The sequence below is a fragment of the Lissotriton helveticus genome, chromosome 5_1 (genome assembly GCF_964261635.1).
Source record: "Lissotriton helveticus chromosome 5_1, aLisHel1.1, whole genome shotgun sequence".
NCBI lineage: Eukaryota > Metazoa > Chordata > Amphibia > Caudata > Salamandridae > Lissotriton > Lissotriton helveticus.
Window position 1 is genome coordinate 723,304,890 of NC_136065.1, and position 20,601 is coordinate 723,325,490.

General features: G+C 47.1%; 1 protein-coding gene across 1 annotated transcript in view; it reads right to left on the minus strand.

Moving 5' to 3' along the window:
• LOC144754871 (lymphoid-specific helicase-like) overlaps window positions 1–20,601 on the minus strand; it is a 558,671-nt gene that overhangs the window by 526,459 nt on the left and 11,611 nt on the right. Inside the window, exon 2 of the mRNA XM_078643186.1 lies at window positions 1,000–1,106. Coding sequence (XP_078499312.1) covers window positions 1,000–1,106 — 107 coding nt within the window. The remainder of the gene's footprint in view (window positions 1–999; window positions 1,107–20,601) is intronic.

Sequence of the window (20,601 nt, forward strand, 5' to 3'; positions counted from 1 at the left end):
TTCATATGTCTGGGAAAGGAGTTGGGAAGTCATCTTTGCAGATATTGTTTTGAGATACACACGTTGTGCCGCAGAGATAGTACCACCCGTAAATATCCTTAGGAGCTGTTTATGATCCGATTATTGTGCCTATTGTATTGTTGAATTTACAAATGCCAATAAACAGATTTAACAAAAAAAAAAAATTTGGGGAGATACATGTATGTTGTTTTTTTTTTAAATAAAGCTTGTGTAGTGTCAAATCGGGTCTAAAAATAGGGCGAGAAATGCAGTTTCGAAATCCAAAGCACTTGTTTTTGTTCTTTCACTGCAGAAAACTTATTTTAGGTTTTAGTCAAATCAAAATCCAAGTGAAACCTAATCAATTAATACATCTTCTGCAGAGGAAAGCATAGCAGGCAGGTCACAGTTCCCAGATGGAGCACAAGTAAGGGTACCAACAAAATGAAAAATGTCAGCACCCATTCACTGGTGGTAATACTTAGTAAAGTTGTTACAGGCTCTACCACACTGGTGTTCTCAAGCAAAGCTCCACAATTTCATTACTACCGGTTTCCTTAAAAGTCAATTGTTTTAATTAATGCTACAAAACAGCAATTTTAAGCTAGTTCGAGTGGTATGTGGTGGAGGATTGGTGCATGGGGGCAGAAAGGACACTTGCAATGGTTTTTATTATGTGACTAACAATAGGCAGTCAACCGTTATTGCAGAAATCTAGCACCTATAGATATGTAAAAAGGAGTTTACTGTTCTATGCTACATAATTACAAAACCTCAACAGCTCCTCATTTAATCCTCATAAGAAGCTGAAAGTTAGTGATGGGGTTATTAGCAAGACGGCTTATCTGCAAGCAACTGCTTCACAAGTATTGACAGATCTTAAAGCTGCACTCGTACGATGCAAAACCGGAAAGATGTTGAAGATACTGGGTTATATTATCAAATCATAACCCACATTCAGCAACCCCATTAAACGTGCATTCCAGTAAGGAACCTTACCTTTTCCAACATTACCCTCTCTTCTTCCTCTGCAGCCTTCTCCAACTGTTCCTCCTCCGCCACCATGGAAGGGGTTATAAGAACTTCGTCCAACTGTGCATCCATTTCTGCAGACATTTGAGAAAGACCAATGGTTGGAAAAGTCTGCATTACTTTTAAAGTATTCACTCAAATGTATTCTTCTAGCCATTATAATAAGGACATAACATCAAGGATTATTGGTACATACATTAGAAACTTGTCAGAAGCACGCCAAAAACCTGTTTTAAGAGAAACAAATATAAAAACTGAAAAACATCAAGTTAAAGAGTTTAGCCCTTCATCAGTTTAAATTTGAAGTCAAAAGAATCTCTCACCTTCAGCGATGCAAAGTATTAAAATAATAAAACACAAACTCTCGGCATTTTGTATTAGATACTGTAGTTTTAAAAGCAAACACAACAGTGATGGACAGAATGTGGATCAATGTCACACATTCACCCCAGTCCAAAGATCTGGGCCCAAATCCATCGTTTTTCCACTCCACACCACCCTGGGTTAGACAATGGCGATATGCAAATCAGCGCTGACCCTGTGCCCCATGGGAACAGTCCAGTCCGAACTACAAAAGCCATGTCCTTCCCAGAACGGAATCAAGCATCCGAGGACCGGACCGGTTTCGAGGTAACACCTCTCATCAGCCCGGCTAGCTTGACTCCAGTGGTGTGGAGTGCCTGGGACTCACGTCTGAGCATCCCCAGTACACTTAGAGCGGTAATTGCAAACACAACAGTGGTGGACAGAATGTGGATCAATGTCACACATTCACCCCAGTCCAAAGATCTGGGCCCAAATCCATCGTTTTTCCACTGTCTAACCCAGGGTGGTGCGGAGTGGAAAAACGATGGATTTGGGCCCAGATCTTTGGACTGGGGTGAATGTGTGACATTGATCCACATTCTGTCCATCACTGTTGTGTTTGCAATTGTCGTTTTAAAAGCATCAGTTCCACCAAATGCAAGTTTCAGAACAGCTACCACATGTAAAACAGACTGTTTCCAATAAAGAAGCAAAAAGTATATTAAAAAGGCTTTCCCAGACTACATACACCCTTTCATATTCGAAAGGTGTTCTCACATGTTAAAATCACTGGGCATTGAAAAGCGTCACTTACTGCAGCTCTTAAAGGTTCGATAGGAGCAGTCACTAGGTCCAAGCTAGAGCAGCTTTCACCGTTTCGCCAGGCTTAAGTAATTAAGCTTTTTTTTTTTTTTAAACACATGCATAAGCTGAACAGTCTCCGTTGAAACAAGCAGTGAATTACAGGTCTCGAGTTAGACTCCATTGTTGAGAAAGTTGGCAAAATAAGTAGCATTAAGTTGGGGGTAATGGTTCTACTGTTTTAGGTTCCACCTGGTGCTTGTGAAATCTTGTATTTAATGTATCTTAAAAGGGGGTTCAATCAGTTACCAAGGCTGAATTACTTTGTTCATTTACTTGTGTGGAACTCTTGTTAACTTCCCCTGCATGCATTTACGAAACTTCTAAGGCTGTTCACACTGTTTAAGCCCCATTCGAAGTTAAGATAAGATCTCCTTCCACGAAAAGAGGCAGACAGTTTCTAACAATTTGCTGGAATGCTTGCTTTTTATTACTAAGTTGTGTAAAGTAAATGCTTTGGCCTTGGAACTTTGTGGCATTTCCTATTCATGCCCCAGTACCATTCTTTGCATGCATTATCGGATTGATGTTTTCAACTTAATCTAATTGGTCATTATGATCAAATTCCAAATGTAATAAACCTTGCACGTTAACCCCTTTACCGCTGCCGGAATTTCCCCGCGGTGAGGGGAAATGCTGCGCAGATCGGACAGCTCCAGGACGTCCGACGCACACGGCCACCGTGATGTCAGACGGCCCGGTGGGCGTGTGCAGGTAAGGGGTTAAAAATAACGTTAACATACAAGAGCTTTGCTATAGTGAACTAATAAACAGGCAGTCACAAGTGCAGTTAACTTGCAGACAACAGGGTCATGATTTGAATGATGCACCAGAAGCAGTAGCACCGGGCCCAAAAGTTGCCAGAACTCTAAACCTCTAATATTGCTGCTATATTTTACAACTAAACTGGCAGTCACAAGGGAAGTTATCTAGCAAGCTCTAGGGTCATGATTTTAATAGTGCAGCAGGTGCACTGGCACCTGGACCAAAAGTTCCAGGCACGCCCTTAAACACAGATTATTGCTATATTTTACAACTAAACAGGCAGACACTGTGGAAATCTGAAATACTTTTAGTTAGCATAAGCTGAAGCCTTGTTTGTGGCATCCATTTTGTTAGCCATGTAATTCTTCTGTCTTTATTGTTGCTTGCCCTTCTATTCTGCTTGAGTCATCCGCTTTAGTTAACTCCTTCTGTACTGGGCCAAAGCAATGTATGTGCTGAGCAAAGGCCTGTAGCTGCTGAAAAGCACCTGGTTAAAGATGTAACTGTCGACTATTTCTGGCTACTGTAAGCAGTTCTGTTCCCCCTCCCACTTTGCTGACTAAGTGATCTCCCACCTGCCTGTTTGTCAGTAACTATTTCTGCGCATGCCTGTACCTTCTACTTGCAACTACATGCTTAATCTGCAACAAACTTTGTATATAAGCACCATGGTCTGTGTATTCAATGTACTACCTCCTGGAACACTTGAGGGTGTTGTATGGACGTGGTCCCATTCATGAGTGATTAACCCCTCCCATGCTCATGACTAGCTCAGCTCGTCATGAGCCACGGTTGCCGTGTGCTCATGACGAGCAGAGCTTGTCATAACGGCTCCAACGCTCGCATGCAGGGCTAATTCCCCTGCTGTGCGAGCGTTCAGCGGAAACGGGTGTGGCCGTGACGAGCTCAGCTCGTCATGAGCACACGGCTACCGTTGCTCATGACGAGCTGAGTTCGTCACGAGCACTGGGGCGCTGTGTGCACCCTCCCCACGGCCAAGGGGTTAATAAACTTGCTCTTTGAATTCCATCTTCAGTGCCAATTTCTATTTTGTTGGTGATGGACCCATGGACAAGATAAGGGTGATCCTTGCACCAGTGTGCTCATTAAAAGGCACATTTCCACAACACAAGTGCAGTTACCTTGCAGGCAACTGGCATGATTTGAACGGTGCATCAGGTGCATCAGGTGCACCAGGCCCAAAAGTTGTAAGAACTCCTCTAAACACCTAATATTGCGATATTTTACTACTATACAGGCAGACAATTGCAGTTATCCTTCAGTTAAAGGGGGCTCGATTTGAATGGCGTAACGACACTGGTGGCAAAAGGTCTAGGGACCCCACTAAACACAGAATATTGCTATATTTAACAACTAAATGTGCAGTCACAAGTGTAGTTACCTTATAGGCAACTAGGGCCAGGATTTCAAATGGTGCAGCAGGTGCAGTGGCATCAGATCCAAAAGTTGCCATAACTCCTCTAAACTTATAATACTGCAATTGCATAAATTAATGTTATTTCCTGGTTTCATTTTTAGGTCTCGGGCCTAGCGTCACACTGCTGTAAGCAGTAGGGCGGAGCCCGAGATTTAATGACTTCAACAGTGTGCTTTATTCCACCTCTCTTCCATTGGCTAGCTTCGTAAATGGAGGCTAGCCATTGGAAGAGAGGTGTGTCAATTACTATTTTCCACGCCTGGATGCGATCCGTGAGCGTTTGTCTCTTTTTTTAAGTCCCGCCCCCCACACCCTCCCTCTCGCCGAGGTCCCATACTCTTTTCCCCGGCTTGATGCGATCCGTGGGCGTTGCATGATTTCAGAATCATCTTGTTTCCATTACTTTCACTGCCTCCGAAGTCTTTTTTCCTCGTCCATTTCACGTTTTGAATTTATCTAACCCCTCTGTCTGACTCTAACTTCGAAGTTATTTACGATCCTCCAAAGCCAAAACAGGACAGAAACAGAAATCAATCAGCACATTAGATGAAGCACAGCAACAGTCAACGTTTCAGCCAATCCGAGCCTGCGTTGCCTTCTACCTTCCTTTACCAAGATGGCGGAGAAGGGGCAAGGCACGTGTAAGACTCCCTGCCATTCCGGAGGCTCTGGACCCGCAGGTAGTAAGAAGCCGGCGGCCGAGGAAGAGCCTCACAACACCCTCGCCCGCCCCTGAAGAGGCATGGATTCCAGGTATGACTGCGGGGTTTGTGTCTTCCAGTGCGTGACGTAGACCCCCCCCGCGGATGCACCACCAGTCTGATCTTCAGCACATACTCTTCACTGTCCGGGCAGGACCCACTGTTGCTCCTCGACATTCACGACCCCTCTGCTGGGCACCTCTTGCTTCCCCGGTACTGAGGCCCACCACTGCTCGACTAATGTACCTCAACCGTCCTTCCTTTTCCAGGCCCGGGAGCCACGTCCAGTGTTCCTGGCCCAACTCAGCCCTCACCCGCAGCCTGCACTGATATCCCATTGCTGTGACTGCAGGGCCTCCCTGTCTGGGCACTTCATTCCTGGCCTGCAGCACCGCTGCTCTACCGATGTACCTCAGTCCTGCCCGCAGCATCACTTACTGTACAGTACTGAGAGCCACATACAGTTCAAATAACTTACCTTAATCCTGACTATCGGCTCCTCACCGCCCCTGCAGTCTAAGAATGTACTTGAATGCTGGTCGGCAGCGCTCCTGCAGTTCTGCACTTCTAGCTCCACTCCCATTCCTGCCCTGAAGCCTCCCTGCCATTCCAGAGGCTCTACCAGCACGTCCATCGGGCCATGCTCAGAGGCTCCCTGCTATTCCAGCGCCTAGCGTCTGTCCGTGTGTGCCCCATGGGTTGTCAGTCACCACCGGGCCCGCCGGGCGCACATACTCACTACAGCACTCGCCCCGCGTTGCACCACTGGGAGGCAGCTGCAATTGGGTGGTGGTAAAACTGACGGAAACATGCTGCCACCCAATCACCGGGAATGGACACGTTAAATGTGCCAGATGTGCAGGGAGTAGTGCGGAGAGGGAAATAAGCAGGGCAGCAACTTCACTTGGATCAAATTGATTTAAGGCCGACTTTACTGCTCGCACTGCACAATCCGGCTTTCCCCATCTTGAGCACAAGGAAATGTCATTTTCCTTCTGCGGGGAGAGGCTATTACATTGATTACCCAGGTAGGCGTTTGACTGCACACTCTCCCAGATGCCTTTGTGGGTGGGAATGTGGGGGATTGTTTAGTGCGCAGGTTTAACGATTACCCTCAAGGCTCATATGGTGCATTTACTCTCGGTGTGCCTGAAAGGTGACAGATTGGGAACACTGGAATCTGAAGTCTTGTGCAGCAACATAAGCTCTCTGACTGCGCACTTCAAATCGGCACAGCAAGTGAGCAGGGTTATGCTCCTACAATTATAGGCCTCTTAGTAAAAGCGGTTGCTAAACGATGACTTGTTTTGTGCCATAGAGGTGCACCTCTCGGGAGGCATACAGGGACATGCAGTGAAACTTATTGTTCAGCACATTGGGCTGGTATTGTCATAACAGCATTTGGGCCTTTATCATAGCTTCAGAGTGAAAGGCATATTTTAAGCATTTAGATGAAAATCATCTTCTGGATGAATGAGAAACTAAAAGTGCTGCATTTAAGTGGCTTCTGCGTGCGTGAGCTCCTCATCCCCCTCCCCCCCTCGTTGCTTGTGTGCGTGAGCTCCTCACCCCCTCCCCCCTCGTTGCTTGTGTGTGCATGAGCTCCTCACCCCCCTCGTTGCTTGTGTGCGTGAGCTCCCCCCGTTGCTTGTGTGTGCGTGAGCTCCTCACCCCCCTTGTTGCTTGTGTGCGTGAGCTCCTCACCCCCACCCCTCCTCGTTGCTTGTGTGTGAGCTCCTCACTCCCTCCCCCCTCGTTGCGTATGTGCGTGAGCTCCTCCCCCCCTCGTTGCTTATGTGCGTGAGCTCCTCACCCCCCCCCACGTTGCTTGTGTGCGTAAGCTCATCCCCCTCCCCCCTCGTGGCTTCTGCATGGGTGAGCTCCTCACCCCCCTCCACCCTCGTGGCTTCTGCGTGCGTGATCTCCTCCACCCCCCTCGTTGCTTGTGTGCGTAGAGCTCCTCACCCCCCTCGTTGCTTGTGTGGGCATGCGCTCCTCATCCCCCGCCCCCCCTCGTTTCCCTTTCATTTTGATAAGGTGGTTGTTTGTACTGCTATTAATTGCTGTTAGTGACATGTAATAGCCACAAGTTCTCAATAAAGTTTCTTTTTTTTTAAACATACACTGGTAGGAGTCAGATTTGGCACAACGGGGGCCAAGAACTTTGATGTGGGAAACGTGGTCCATTGATGATTGGAGAAGGGTATTATCGCGAAAGGTTGTTCAATTATCCAATCGCAGAATGTAATGATAGTTAGTGCACTATAAAAAAAATGTCATGAACAATGCCAATAGCTCTACCTTTAATAATGCCGAGACGATTGCATTGTAAATGCTTGTTTAAAATGTTGCTATTACTTCTCTGCACTATACCACTAGTAGCACAACATATTGCCTTCTTGTAGACAAGTCCTAACACTTTAATAGACTTTGTGACTTATATTGTACAACTACAAGCAAGCTACAGCTTACAAAAAAAAAAAAGAGCTAATTACTAATCAGATAGGTTAAACCTAATACATTTACAAATACTGGTTTGTCAGGAACCCTGCTGGTAACGTGGTGAAAGTTGTATTCTATTTTTAATGTACAGATTTTTTTTGTTTGTGTATTTTGGGGTGGGTGTAGGCCAGTAGCACATGCATGTTTAACTTTGCATGCTAACCTTCTCTGGGATGGCTCCAAGTATGTGGAACTCTCTTCTTTCCGAAGTCAGGGTGAACCCCTCCATGGTCTTCTTCACAAAAGAAGTCAAAAGGACTCGAAGAAATTTCTTCCTTAGCAAGGCTCCTTCATTTGGTTCTGGGTCCATACCCGTTGACTCTGGCCCAGCCACCTGGTTCACGAGTTTCTTGGACAACTCTAGATTGTGACCTTGTCGTGCTGTCTATTCCTTGGTGTCTGCTTTTCCCTCAAGATAATGTTTGTCATTTAGACTTTGATGCCTTATTTCGGTTTTGTTTCGCCTATAAAACCTGCATAATCTGTAAAGCGCTCGGATACCCTCGGAGGTCATGTTAGCGCTATATAAAAACTTTCAAATTAATATCTGGCCCTCCTCACTGATTTCAAGAAAGCTTTTGACATGGTTGACTGGGGCTACTTGGAGGATGTTCTCACCACCATGGGGTTTGGGCCCCTTTTTAGACGCCTCATCCTTGTCTTGTACTCCGATCCCAAAGCAAGAGTCTTGACCACCGGTGCCCTCTCGGAGGTGTTTCCAATTCGGAGAGGCACATTAGAATATTAAACACATAATATACATGGTGCCACCTGGCACTAGGTCATATCTACAAGGGAATTATATACACATGACAGGGCCACTTCACTGTCGGAACCATCACAAAGCGAAGTAAAAGTAAAACCAGTCATAAACGTACAACCAGTAACCACTGGTAATTACTGTACTTAACATCAGCCTGTAAAAAACTACATTATGCACAGTATCACATCTGGCGCGAATTACATTCTGCACCAACCTCACCAGCATAAACACATTATGCAATCCTCTCATAAGTATAAACACATTATACCCTAACCTCCTCAGCATAATTCACATTAGGGGCATACATCACAGCGAAACAATCTCACTAGCATAAACCAGAATATGCAAAACAACCTCAATCATAACAAGCATTGACATAGCCAATAGGTCTCGCTTGTGGGACCTTATAAGTATTTAGTTTTGCAGCACAATATCCTTGGTGCAACAACATCAGCTGTTGCACGGCTAAACCTTGTACCTTATAAGTGTTTAGGCATGCAACAGTTGATGTTGTTGCACTAAGGATATTGTGCTGCAAAACTAAATACTTATAAGGTCCCACAAGTGAGACCTATTGGCAATGCCAATGCTTGTTTCTCTGGGCCCCGGGTCAGCCGAGTCAGCTGGAGCAGCCGCTCTGTCTGCGCTGCTCCCTTTGAATAACAGCTCGGCGACATCTGATCCTGGCGCGGGCCTTCTGCGGAGGGGAGCGAGGAGAAAAAGCAAAGAAAAAACAGATGGGTACATTTTCAAGGGAAAAACAACTGGATGGTTAAAAGGGAGCTGTGCTCCAGTTACAAATGCAGTGGCAACATTTTCTTACAGGCTAAAGGAATTTATTTTGCACGTTTTGTTTGCCTCGTGATTTTGACGGTTTGTGTTAACTTCATAGTTGAGATTAGGAATGAGAGGAAAGTTAGCTTTAGGCCACGAGATGTCATGGTGCAGCCGTCATACACAAATCTAATAAAAAGCAGCAAGCGGGACGTGTAAATTAAAGTAAACTGCACCCGGCTAAATGATAAACAGTCACGGGCGGAAGGTGAAAGCAAAGCCGGATGGGGGCGTGAGAGCCTGGTGGGGGGCGGGAATGCGAGCGAGGGGAGGAGAATGGAGGGGGAGGCAAGACAGAGGCAAGGAGTGTGGCAAATGGCCGGAGGGAAGCCGGATCGGGGCGGGAGAGCCTACGAGAGAAGCACACAAGGGAGACATGGGGGAAGCTGGTAATTAGGGGAAGAGAAGCCGCAGAGCGCACGCTGGGCGAAGCCCTTTGATGTGCTGTGCGGCCGTGAATGCGCGTGCTTGTTTGATCACGTGATGCACGTGAACTTAATGAAAACCGCAGCGCAAGAAGCCCTTGGTTTGACGAGGATTTCGAGCACTTGAATTCTCGCTGCGCGCATTGATAGGTCGCGAGACCTAAAAACAACAGTTAGAGGTCTAACACAGGGTGCTTAAAACCTAGTACATACATCACATTTCCTAGCACCACAATCACATTAGGGCCTGGCACCCTACAAACCTCCCAGTCCCACTGGCCATCTCAAGAAGGGGCTCAAATGCTCTATGTCCCAAGAGTAAGGGAGCGCTGCCCATGCAGCAAAAGTCAAGGGTGCACAATCTGCGCAGGCCTAAATGTGGCAGCTGCCCACTATTTTCCGGGCAGCTGGGAATATATAAGGGGCCATGGTGTGCGTCTCACTCCTAACTTCAAAAGACATGCCCCGAGAGCACTGCGGCCTAAACGATACAGCTGCCCACTACTTGCTGGGCAGCTGTGAACAACAATAAATGGCCAGGCACTCACTGTGCCTCTTCCGTCCCTCTCTGGGACAATAGACTACTTTTGCGCAGAACGTTGCAGCTGCCTGCGTTCTCGCAGGACAGCAGGGAAAGGAGCAAGGGGGCCCTGGCACATCTGGGCCTTCGGGCCTCACTGGGGCTGTTAAAGCAAAACTGCCCCCAAAAGACTGTGGCAATCTGGGGCTCTCTAACCACTAAGGCCCCATTGTTGCAACTGCCCACAGACAATGTCTGGGCCACTCGGAGCCCTCTGAACCCCCACAAGGGCCCTTGAAAATGGATATGGCCATGGGGGAGCGGCACGCCATGGCGGGCTTGCTCAGGCACTACCCATGTGCACTGGGAGCCCCCACTGGGACCACGCACCGGCACCTCTGGGCTTTTACGTTGGAGCAGGCCGCTGCCATGCGGGCCGCTCAGGATCTGCGCTGCACAAGGAGAGCCGTCACTTACTGGCTCTCTGGTTCCCGACGGCGGGGGCAGGCTCGACTCAGAAGGTGGCATCACTCTTCACCCGGGCCCCCTCCTGGTACCCAGATTTGCCAGGCCAGCACTTTGCGGGGCTTCCCTTCCCCACTGGAGCCCTGGGCTGCTCTCCCTCTTCACTCAGGGCTGCCAGCAGCTCAAGGAAGCCCCGCTGATGGCCTGAGACGACAACTTCTCTGGGGCACTGGTCCAGCGCGGGGTGGGCTCCCACTTGGATTCTCTCACTCTGTCCTTTACCAGCAGCGTTCGCAGGACTTCCCTCGAGAAACCGGAAGTACAGCCCGACGTCAGGCACTACGTTGCACGACTTCCGGTTTTGCGCGGGGGCCACAGCGGTGAATATTTCCCAGCAGTAGAACACGGGGTGGGTACCCGTGTTTTAAAATAATATAACGAGAACCGTGTGGGGTAGGCTTTCTCCAAATTTCAAGTACAAAGAGGGGTGGACACCGGCAATTCAAAATAATTAATAAGCGGCCATGTGGGGTGGGTACCAAATATAAAAATAGGGGTGGGTACCTGCGACCAAAGCATAACGCGTGGGGGAATCCCTGGGGGGGGGGATTCCCTCACCCAGGGCTGCAGCTCAGTGCTGCGCGGCCCCCAGGCTCTCCTCCTCTGGGGGAAAGTAAATCGAAGCGACCTTCAGGTTTAGGAGCCACAGCCAAAAAGTCCAGGAGTCTCTCAGGGGCAGAGCTAGGCCTAGGGGCCAGCACACAGGGCCCTCCAGCAGGGAGGTAGCCCCCATGGCGGTCCCTCCTGGGCCCCAGCAGCAGCAAGCCCCCCTCCGTCAGGATCAGGAAAGGTCCAAAGAAGAGGTTCAGGGGCAGAGCTGGGCCCAGAGGCCAGCACACAGGGCCCTCCAGCAGGGAGGCAGCCCCCATGGTGGTCCCTCCTGGGACCCAGCAGCAGCAACCACCCCCCTCAAGTCAAGTGAGCTGAACATTTTCATGGGGTCACAGCCCCTGTATTTACATTAGCAAATCCCTTTGTGTAAAGGTGCAGGGCATGGGGGGGAACCAGATGCAACTGGTTCAGGGGAGCTTTGGAGCACTTTTTATCTTGTTTATTTGATCAGCTCCTCTCTCCTTTGTCAGGTGGGGGCTCAGGGATTAGACGCACCACAGGGGGCGGAGACGGCATTGTGGAGGAAAGGCTTAGTCCTATTCAGGACCCAGGTGCAACTCCTCCCTCCCATCTAAATGCATATCTCCCTATTCACCACTGGGCAGACTCCCCCTGTCTCCTGGAGCCCCTCACATGTCTCAGCTCCTCTCAATCACAAGCCAGACATGCAACTCGCATCAGGCAGGCACACTGTACACAGAAATGCCATCTTCTAAAAGTGTGTACGCAAGAAGGTTTTGGGTCCGACACACAGACCAGCCTGGACCTCAACACTTGGAAAACAGAACGAGATGGCTAGCCTTGAAATTTCAAATCCAAATTGGAGCCCACACAGCTCTTAAATACTGCGTGGCCAAGCTGTTTATTTAGCAAAACATTTATTTATAGTTCATGAACAGTTTTCAAAATTCTTAAAAACATGGCATAAGAAGAAACCACTGTCAAAAGCAGTCAAATCAGAAACAAAAACTGACAATTGTGCACATAATCAATACAAAACAATGCAAACGTGAATATTAAATAATCAAACAATCACATAATCCGAGACACCAAAGAAACATTTTGAATATACTACATACAGTCCAAATCAATTATAATCAAATAACATATAACACTGCAAGGGGAAAAGCAACCAGTCCTTTGACTGAAATACCAGTGGACAGGCGGAATAACAGATGGAAAAGAAATGCCTGCCTATCTCACAAGACCTGTGACTAAATGTTCAGTCTGGTTGCACGCTAGGGCACATACGAATGGAGTAGATTAGTCCCTAGCTGCACGCTCCTTTGTTGTCACAGGCTGGGGGTCAACGCGTTTCGAACCCAAAGGATTAAGGGTTCTCCTCAGGACAGAGACCGGGTAGAGTCTTAACTGTGAAAAGAATTTTAAGAAAGGTTGGTGTCAGACTGGAGTGTCACAATTAGGGGGACCTCTCTGTAATTCCACAGATCACGAGACAAAAAAAGTTACCTGCACCACGAGCAAAAAGGAATTGCAGGAGTGGAGGTGGGCTGTAGAACAGAACAGGTTACTCTGTAGAAAGAAAGAATGAGTGGCAATGAGGGCGAGGAGGTTGAGAACTTAGGCACACTCACCCAGCTCGTGTGTTTTCGTATTTTAAACGGGCTCAAATACCTGGAATTGTGAAGGTATCAATCACGCAAGACGCCCGCCAGGCGGTGCGCTGTTGGAGAATTCCAGCGTTCACATTCTTTGGCGAAGCTAAGAACAAGACATAATTAGAATATCCCGCATGAAAACGGCGATTACTCCCAAACAGAGCATAGCCCGGAACCATTATATGAGCCGCTTCTCCTACCTGCACGTCCTATGTTAAGGGGACCGGCTGTGTGAAGACAGAGTCAAGGATTCTTCCTCACGTAGGGCGGAGATTAATTCTGCCGAATGGCGCCGCTGCAAAAAGCAACAGAGGGGGGCATATATAATAATGCCTAAATACAGATAAGGTGTCTGCTAAAGTCGGCATACATTCCGGGAAGGCACTTACGTGTGACACAGGGATTAAATCCAGGCTGTGGCCGGAGGCGTTCGAAGAGTCCTTAGCGCGGGCTCGTTAGAGGGAAACTAAATAACTGGCTCAGGGAAAACACAGAAAGCGAGGGAGGACACCCAGAGGTTCAGAGGATTATGGTACTTGAAGTCAGTACCACCAGCCCCACAGAACGGCCAGGGTCTCAAAGATTGCTGATTTCAGACATTTCGTTGAGGCCAGAATTGGAGGTATCAAATTTCAGAATGAGGTAAGCCTCTTTTTGAGAGAGGCGTACGTCCGGATCCCCGCTGCCACCTCTGATGACGGCAAGCACGGTCCATCTTATGTCATTGGCAGAATCTTTGTGTTGTATGAAGTGAGAAACCAGAGGAGCTGTTAAAACCTTATTGTTTATTCTGGATCGGTGTTGGATGATTCGTTGGCGAACCTCCTGGGTTGTTTTCCCTATGTACACCTTTTTGCAAGGACATTGGATGGTGTACACTGTGTTTTTAGTTTTGCAGTTCGTGTTCTTCATGTCTCCAAAATTTGTTGCCATCTGTAAACAGGGAACCCTCCATCGTAAGGTCACAGACTGTGCATGTCCCACATTTGCGATGCCCTTTGACGGGATTAGACCCAAAGATGGTACTTTGGGTATCTCTTTTGGCAGGTGGACGTGTGGACGTGATCTGGCCAATGCTCCGATTCTTTTTAAGAGCAAACAGCGGTATTCCCACATCTGGTAGAACTTCCTCCACCAGATGCCAACTCTTCCTGATTATTTTTTGAAGTTGGTTTTTGCAGCGGCGCCATTCGGCAGAATTAATCTCCGCCCTACGTGAGGAAGAATCCTTGACTGTCTTCACACAGCCGGTCCCCTTAACATAGGACGTGCAGGTAGGAGAAGCGGCTCATATAATGGTTCCGGGCTATGCTCTGTTTGGGAGTAATCGCCGTTTTCATGCGGGCTATTATAATTATGTCTTGTTCTTAGCTTCGCCAAAATGTGAACGCTGGAATTCTCCAACAGCGCACCGCCTGGCGGGCGTCTTGCGTGATTGATACCTTCACAATTCCAGGTATTTGAGCCCGTTTAAAATACGAAAACACACGAGCTGGGTGAGTGTGCCTAAGTTCTCAACCTCCTCGCCCTCATTGCCACTCATTCTTTCTTTCTACAGAGTAACCTGTTCTGTTCTACAGCCCACCTCCACTCCTGCAATTCCTTTTTGCTCGTGGTGCAGGTAACTTTTTTTGTCTCGTGATCTGTGGAATTACAGAGAGGTCCCCCCTAATTGTGACACTCCAGTCTGACACCAACCTTTCTTAAAATTCTTTTCACAGTTAAGACTCTACCCGGTCCCTGTCCTGAGGAGAACCCTTAATCCTTTGGGTTCGAAACGCGTTGACCCCCAGCCTGTGACAACAAAGGAGCGTGCAGCTAGGGACTAATCTACTCCATTCGTATGTGCCCTAGCGTGCAACCAGACTGAACATTTAGTCACAAGTCTTGTGAGATAGGCAGGCATTTCTTTTCCATCTGTTATTCCGCCTGTCCACTGGTATTTCAGTCAAAGGACTGGTTGCTTTTCCCCTTCAGTGTTATATGTTATTTGATTATAATTGATTTGGACTGTATGTAGTGTATTCAAAATGTTTCTTTGGTGTCTCGAATTATGTGATTGTTTGATTATTTAATATTCACGTTTGCATGGTTTTGTATTGATTATGTGCACAATTGTCAGTTTTTGTTTCTGATTTGACCGCTTTTGACAGTGGTTTCTTCTTATGCCATGTTTTTAAGAATTTTGAAAACTGTTCATGAACTATAAATAAATGTTTTGCTAAATAAACAGCTTGGCCACGCAGTATTTAAGAGCTGTGTGGGCTCCAATTTGGATTTGAAATTTCAAGGCTAGCCATCTCGTTCTATCTTCTAAAAGTGGCATTTCTCCACCAGTCACCATAAATCTGCGCACACCATTGCGCAGCATTTATCCTCATGAGTTCATACAAACTAAACTCGCCCCTGCACTCCTCTCATACCTGGAATTACCATGGACACATATATCCCCCCCATGTATTCCTATGGGAGGGCAGGCCAAGCTCAGCACACGCCCTCAGCGAGCGCACGCACTTTACCCTGGGCCACAGTGCTAAAGTGCGCAGAGGCCAAAAATCACTACCACTATGTCAGAGCATAAGGCAAAAAGTTGAGGTGAACCTGCCAAAAGGGCCAAGTCCAACACCAAACAAGACCTTAAGTGCTGGCAATCTCCCTCTCTCAATCCCCTTGGCAGGGGGGCACTCTTTAAAATGATGATTCTCCCCCGTTTTCTATACATTTTAGAGACCATCACCTTTCACCTTCCAGTAGTTGGTTCAGAGACTTGGGGTAATTACCAGGATCCTGTGGGGAGGTGGGAGACCAAATATAGCCGTGGCCCGATACTGGATTCCTCCCTTTGATGGGGGTATGGGAATGACACATCTTCACCTCTACTACTGTCGTTCATGACTGTTCACTGGCGGCTGGTCGGACCAGACTTATCGGACCGAACTCCACACGATGAACTTGCCGCAAATCCAAGCCTATTTATACAGGGTCCCCATCCCACAGACTATTCCACCTATCACTAGGGCGGTTCTGGTGGCCTGGCGCTCTGCCCTGCGTTACACAGGGTGGGACAAGAGACTCACCCAACACACATTTGTGGCACGGCACATGGCTGAGTGAAACATCGTCCCTCGAGGGTTTTCGGCAGTGGGACCGGATCGGGATCTCGTTGCTTGGAGATGTCTGGGTGGGCGATCATGTTAGGGCCTTCTTGGATCTGCAAACAGTCACTCCCTCCACACCACCCAATTTTACAGGTATCTGCAGCTCCGCCATGCCCTCTCGACACATATTCCATCAGGCACTTCGCTTCCTGAGTTCAGCACGCTAGAGGCTCAGGTTATGATGGGAGACTTGGACAGAGGGAGTGTGTCCCGGATTTACTGCTCCCTTGTTAACAGCCCTGCCACCCTGGATTCACTGCGCACCCGCTGGGAGGCTTGGGTGGGTCCCCTTGAGGAGGCAGACTGGAGCAATGCCCTTATGGCCCCCAAAACTCTCACTACTTCCTCAAAGCTATGCCTCATCCAACTATTATCTTCACATAGCCTACCTCACTCCTGCACACGTGTACAGGGCAGGGATGCGCACCTCCCCAGACTGCACACGCTGTGGCGACACTCTGGCCGATTCCTATCGCACCTCCCCAGACTGCACACGCTGTGGCGACACTCTGGCCGATTCCTATCACATGGTTTGGTCCTGCCCTTGCTTCATTTTGGTCGGGAGTGGAGTCTGAGCTTACACAGACTCTGGGGTGGCAGAGCCCTCACGATCCCATATGCCTTCAGCTGGGGGGTTTCTATGAGCTGGACGACTCTAGAGCCGGCAAACAATTCCTGGGTACAGCGGTGGCCAAGCGTGACAATGCGGCAGCCTGGGCTCAGGCCAAAACCTACTACCGTGCGAAAGTGGCAACGAGGGGTGGATTGTTGTGCGGGCCAGGAGGAACCCCTCTTTGAGGCCAGGGGATGTCCCGAGACATTTCATAAGATATGGGGGAAATGGTTGAATCTACGGTCTTAAATATGTGCCTGTTCTGTCGCCTATGCGGTTTCCTTGCCCTTCTACTGCCGGGACTGACGTGGAAGATTTATATTGTGGCTGGAACTTCGGTTATTTGCCAAAGATGGACTTTGACTCATTGTGCAATTATTCACAGTTTTTTGCTTGCCTGGTTTATACAAAGAAATTTGACCCAAAAAATATAAAACTTTCAAAATAAACTGGCAAAAAATTGTGAGGACTTTGTAAGAAGGTTAAAAAAAAAAAAAAAAAAAAAAAAAAGCACTTTAGGTTTATGTAATGAAAGTTGGAGTAGAGTGTGATTAAAGCATATAGCTTGGGGCAAATAAGGCGACAATTGCAATTTTTCTGTAATTTATGCCGAATTGTCATCTTCCAGCTCAAGCATACAAAATGTTCCAGGACACCACAGTCTCCGAACTGTCCCTTTATGGAATGGAGCTCTCATGTAAGTCCTTGTGATGTGTGCGAGTGCTGCAGAGCAGTTTGCAGAACACTTCATTAAATGGACTTGCCTCAGCAGATGAGCTATATGAATAGCCCGCGAGTATACTGGATAAACTGCAGCCTCTTTATTACGCAAAAAATCACTTTCAACACAATGAAGCAGATTTATGAACTCACTAATTTGGTACCAAAACTGGCTAAGAACAAAGTAAAAAAAAAACACTGTCATAAAATAAAAAATAAGATGCCTAAAAGTGTTGCTCTTAGATTTTTCGAGGCCTGAGTGCACAGTGTCGTAGAGCTCAGGGCTGCTGAGTAGAGCGCTGTAGAGCAAAGGGCTGCAGAGTAAAGTTGCGTAGAGTGCAGTGATATTGGGTGAAGTGCTGTAGAGTAGGGTAGCAAGGTGGGGTGGCGCATTGTAGTGTGGGGGTAGAGTGCATTGGCAGAGTAGTGTAGAGTTGCAAAAAGAACAATTAATGGACAGAATGCAGAACAATGTCCTACATTTACCCCAGTACAGAGATCTGGGCCTAAATCCATCGTTTTTTTTTGCGTACCATGCCATTTCAGTTTGTACCCAGCCATTTGCATATCAGTCTTGACTCTGAGCCTAATGGGAACAGTCCAGCCCGAACTGCCAGGCCAGGTCCTCCCTGGAATGGAAACAAGCATCCTAGACCGATTTCGGGCTTTTAGCCCTCAGCCAGGATAGCTCGACTCCAGTGGCATGGAGAGTATGGGACCAACGTTTGGGCATACCCATCCCACTCGGGGTGACAAATTAAGATGCCTAAGAGTGTTTCAATAAGTAACCAAGTATTTCGATACATTTTTTGTTTTCTAAGTTAGTCATTATTTTGTCTGGCTGCTCTTAGATTCTTCGAGGAATGAGAGAAGTGTTGTAGAGCGCAGGGCTGCCGACCAGAGCGCAGGGCTGCCGACTAGAGCGCAGAAGAGCTGCAGAGTAAAGTTGTATAGAACGCATTGGCGCCGTGCAGTGGTATTGGGTGAAGTGCTGCAGAGTAGATTAGCAGGGTGGTGTGGCGCATAGTAGTGTGGGGTAGAGCGCATTGGCAGAGTAGTGCAGAGTAGTGTAGAAAGGCATAGAGTGGAGGAGTGCAGAGAAGAGTGGTGTGGAGCAGACTAGAGTGGATTGGGGTAACGTGGAGTATGCATAGCATGGGAGATTACTGATAAACATACAGTGCAGAAAAGATGCGTGGAAGTGTCATCACACAATATATTGATTTGATGAGACAGTTAATTTACAGATATTAAGATCAACAACCTCTGTATGAAGCCTTGGATTGGAATAGACCATTTCAGTAGCAGTTTCAATGGCTTGTTTGATGTTCTTGTAACTTCTCACACTCGTGACCACTCAAATGAATCATTTTTCTTTGTTAACTCTCGTAAGGGAGCACTTATGGTAGCAAAGTCTATAATGTATCTTGCACAGTAACTACCCATGCCAAAAAACTAATGTATCATGTGAACATCTTGTGGGGAGAGGATCCGCATTTGACAGGGCTTGCACTTTGACAGGATCCGATGTCACACCCCTCGCCTGAAGAAATATGGCCAAAGAATTTTAAATTGCCTTGTGGAACTCACTTGTCCACATTCAAAGTCAAGCCTCCACCAGTCAGTAAATGATATACTTGGGTGAGAGCTTTATCATGCTCCTTTTGTGCTGTTCCAATAATCAATTGGAACCCAAAGGAGATAGGTCTATGAAAACGTGGTTAAGGCTAGACCCTTATTAAGCATACAACATGAAAATTGCCTCAACCACTCTTACTTGAACGAAAAAAGTTCAGGTTAGAAAAATATTACATCCCAACCAGGCATGCTTATTCAATGCCAATTCTTTTTATATTTTAGAAATATATTTTATCAATAGACAGAAATAAGGACTGTACATTCAATTTATATACAAATGTTTGATACACATAGAAACAAAACAGTGTCAAAATGATATTTAAACATCCAACAAAAAAATTAATACATAACAGAAAACAAATGCCACATACATATAGAATCAATGAATGAAAAAAATCAAAAGAATGGGGAATAGAGAACACCTGAATGACTCAAAATTGATCATATCTGAACTGGCCAAGCCTAATCTTGTTTATTGATAATGCTCTATTTCACCAAAGCTGCCGATGCGTTTCGAGACCAGGACAAGTGTCCCTGGGCTCTCATCAGGGCTTTTATTCTTTGCGTCTGAAAGATGCAAAGAAAAAAGCGTTTCGCCATTTTGTTGAAATGAAAGCCTCAACTTTAAAAATGCATTCACTAGTAGTATGTACATAAGGAGAGTCCAGGCTCTTTTTCTAGGAAGGAGAAGGCGTGTGGGACTTGTAGTCAGGGGAAAGGGGGGACCAAGGGAATCAATCGTTTTCAATGGGCAGACAATTCAATCTGAAAAATCAGGGCATGATTTATTAAAATAAACTAAGCATTTGTATTGGTGCCATATCAATATATAAAATCGACTGCAAAGATCTCACCAAGCACTAACCTTGTATGTGCCGCCAAACGGCGAGAATTGAAAAAAACACAGTTGATGGACAGAATGTAGAACAATGTCATACATTCACCCCAGTACAAGGATCTGGGCCTAAATCCATCGTTTTTTTGCACTCCACACCACCCTGGGTTAGACACTGGCTATATGCAAATCAGCTCTGACCCTGTGCTTCATGGGAACAGTCCAGTCCGAACTACCAAGCCATGTCTTTGTGTTTTTTGCAATTTTCACCCCGAGGGGGCTGGGTATGCTCAGACGCGAGTCCCAGGCTCTCCACACCACTGGAGTCAAGCTATCCAGGCTGATGAAGGCTGATAGCCAGAAACCGGTCCTTGGATGCTTGATTCCGGTCTGGGAAAGACGTGGCTTGGTAGTTCGGACTCGACTGTTCCCATGAGGCACAGGGTCAGAGCTGATTTGCATATAGCCAGTGTCTAACCCAGTGTGGTGTGCAAAAAAACGATGGATTTAGGCCCAGATCCTTGTACTGGGGTGAATGTATGACATTGTTCTACATTCTGTCCATCAACTGTGTTTTTTGCAAATGGCGAGATGGCTTGGAAAATATGACCATCCGTGTGTTTTCCTGCCAGAAAGAAAGTGAGCGCGTATGAATCGATTTGAAACAAACCAGAAAGGAAAGGGCTATGCCGTTCTCTACATATTTAAAGGGCGCTGTGGTGTAACAGCAAGAG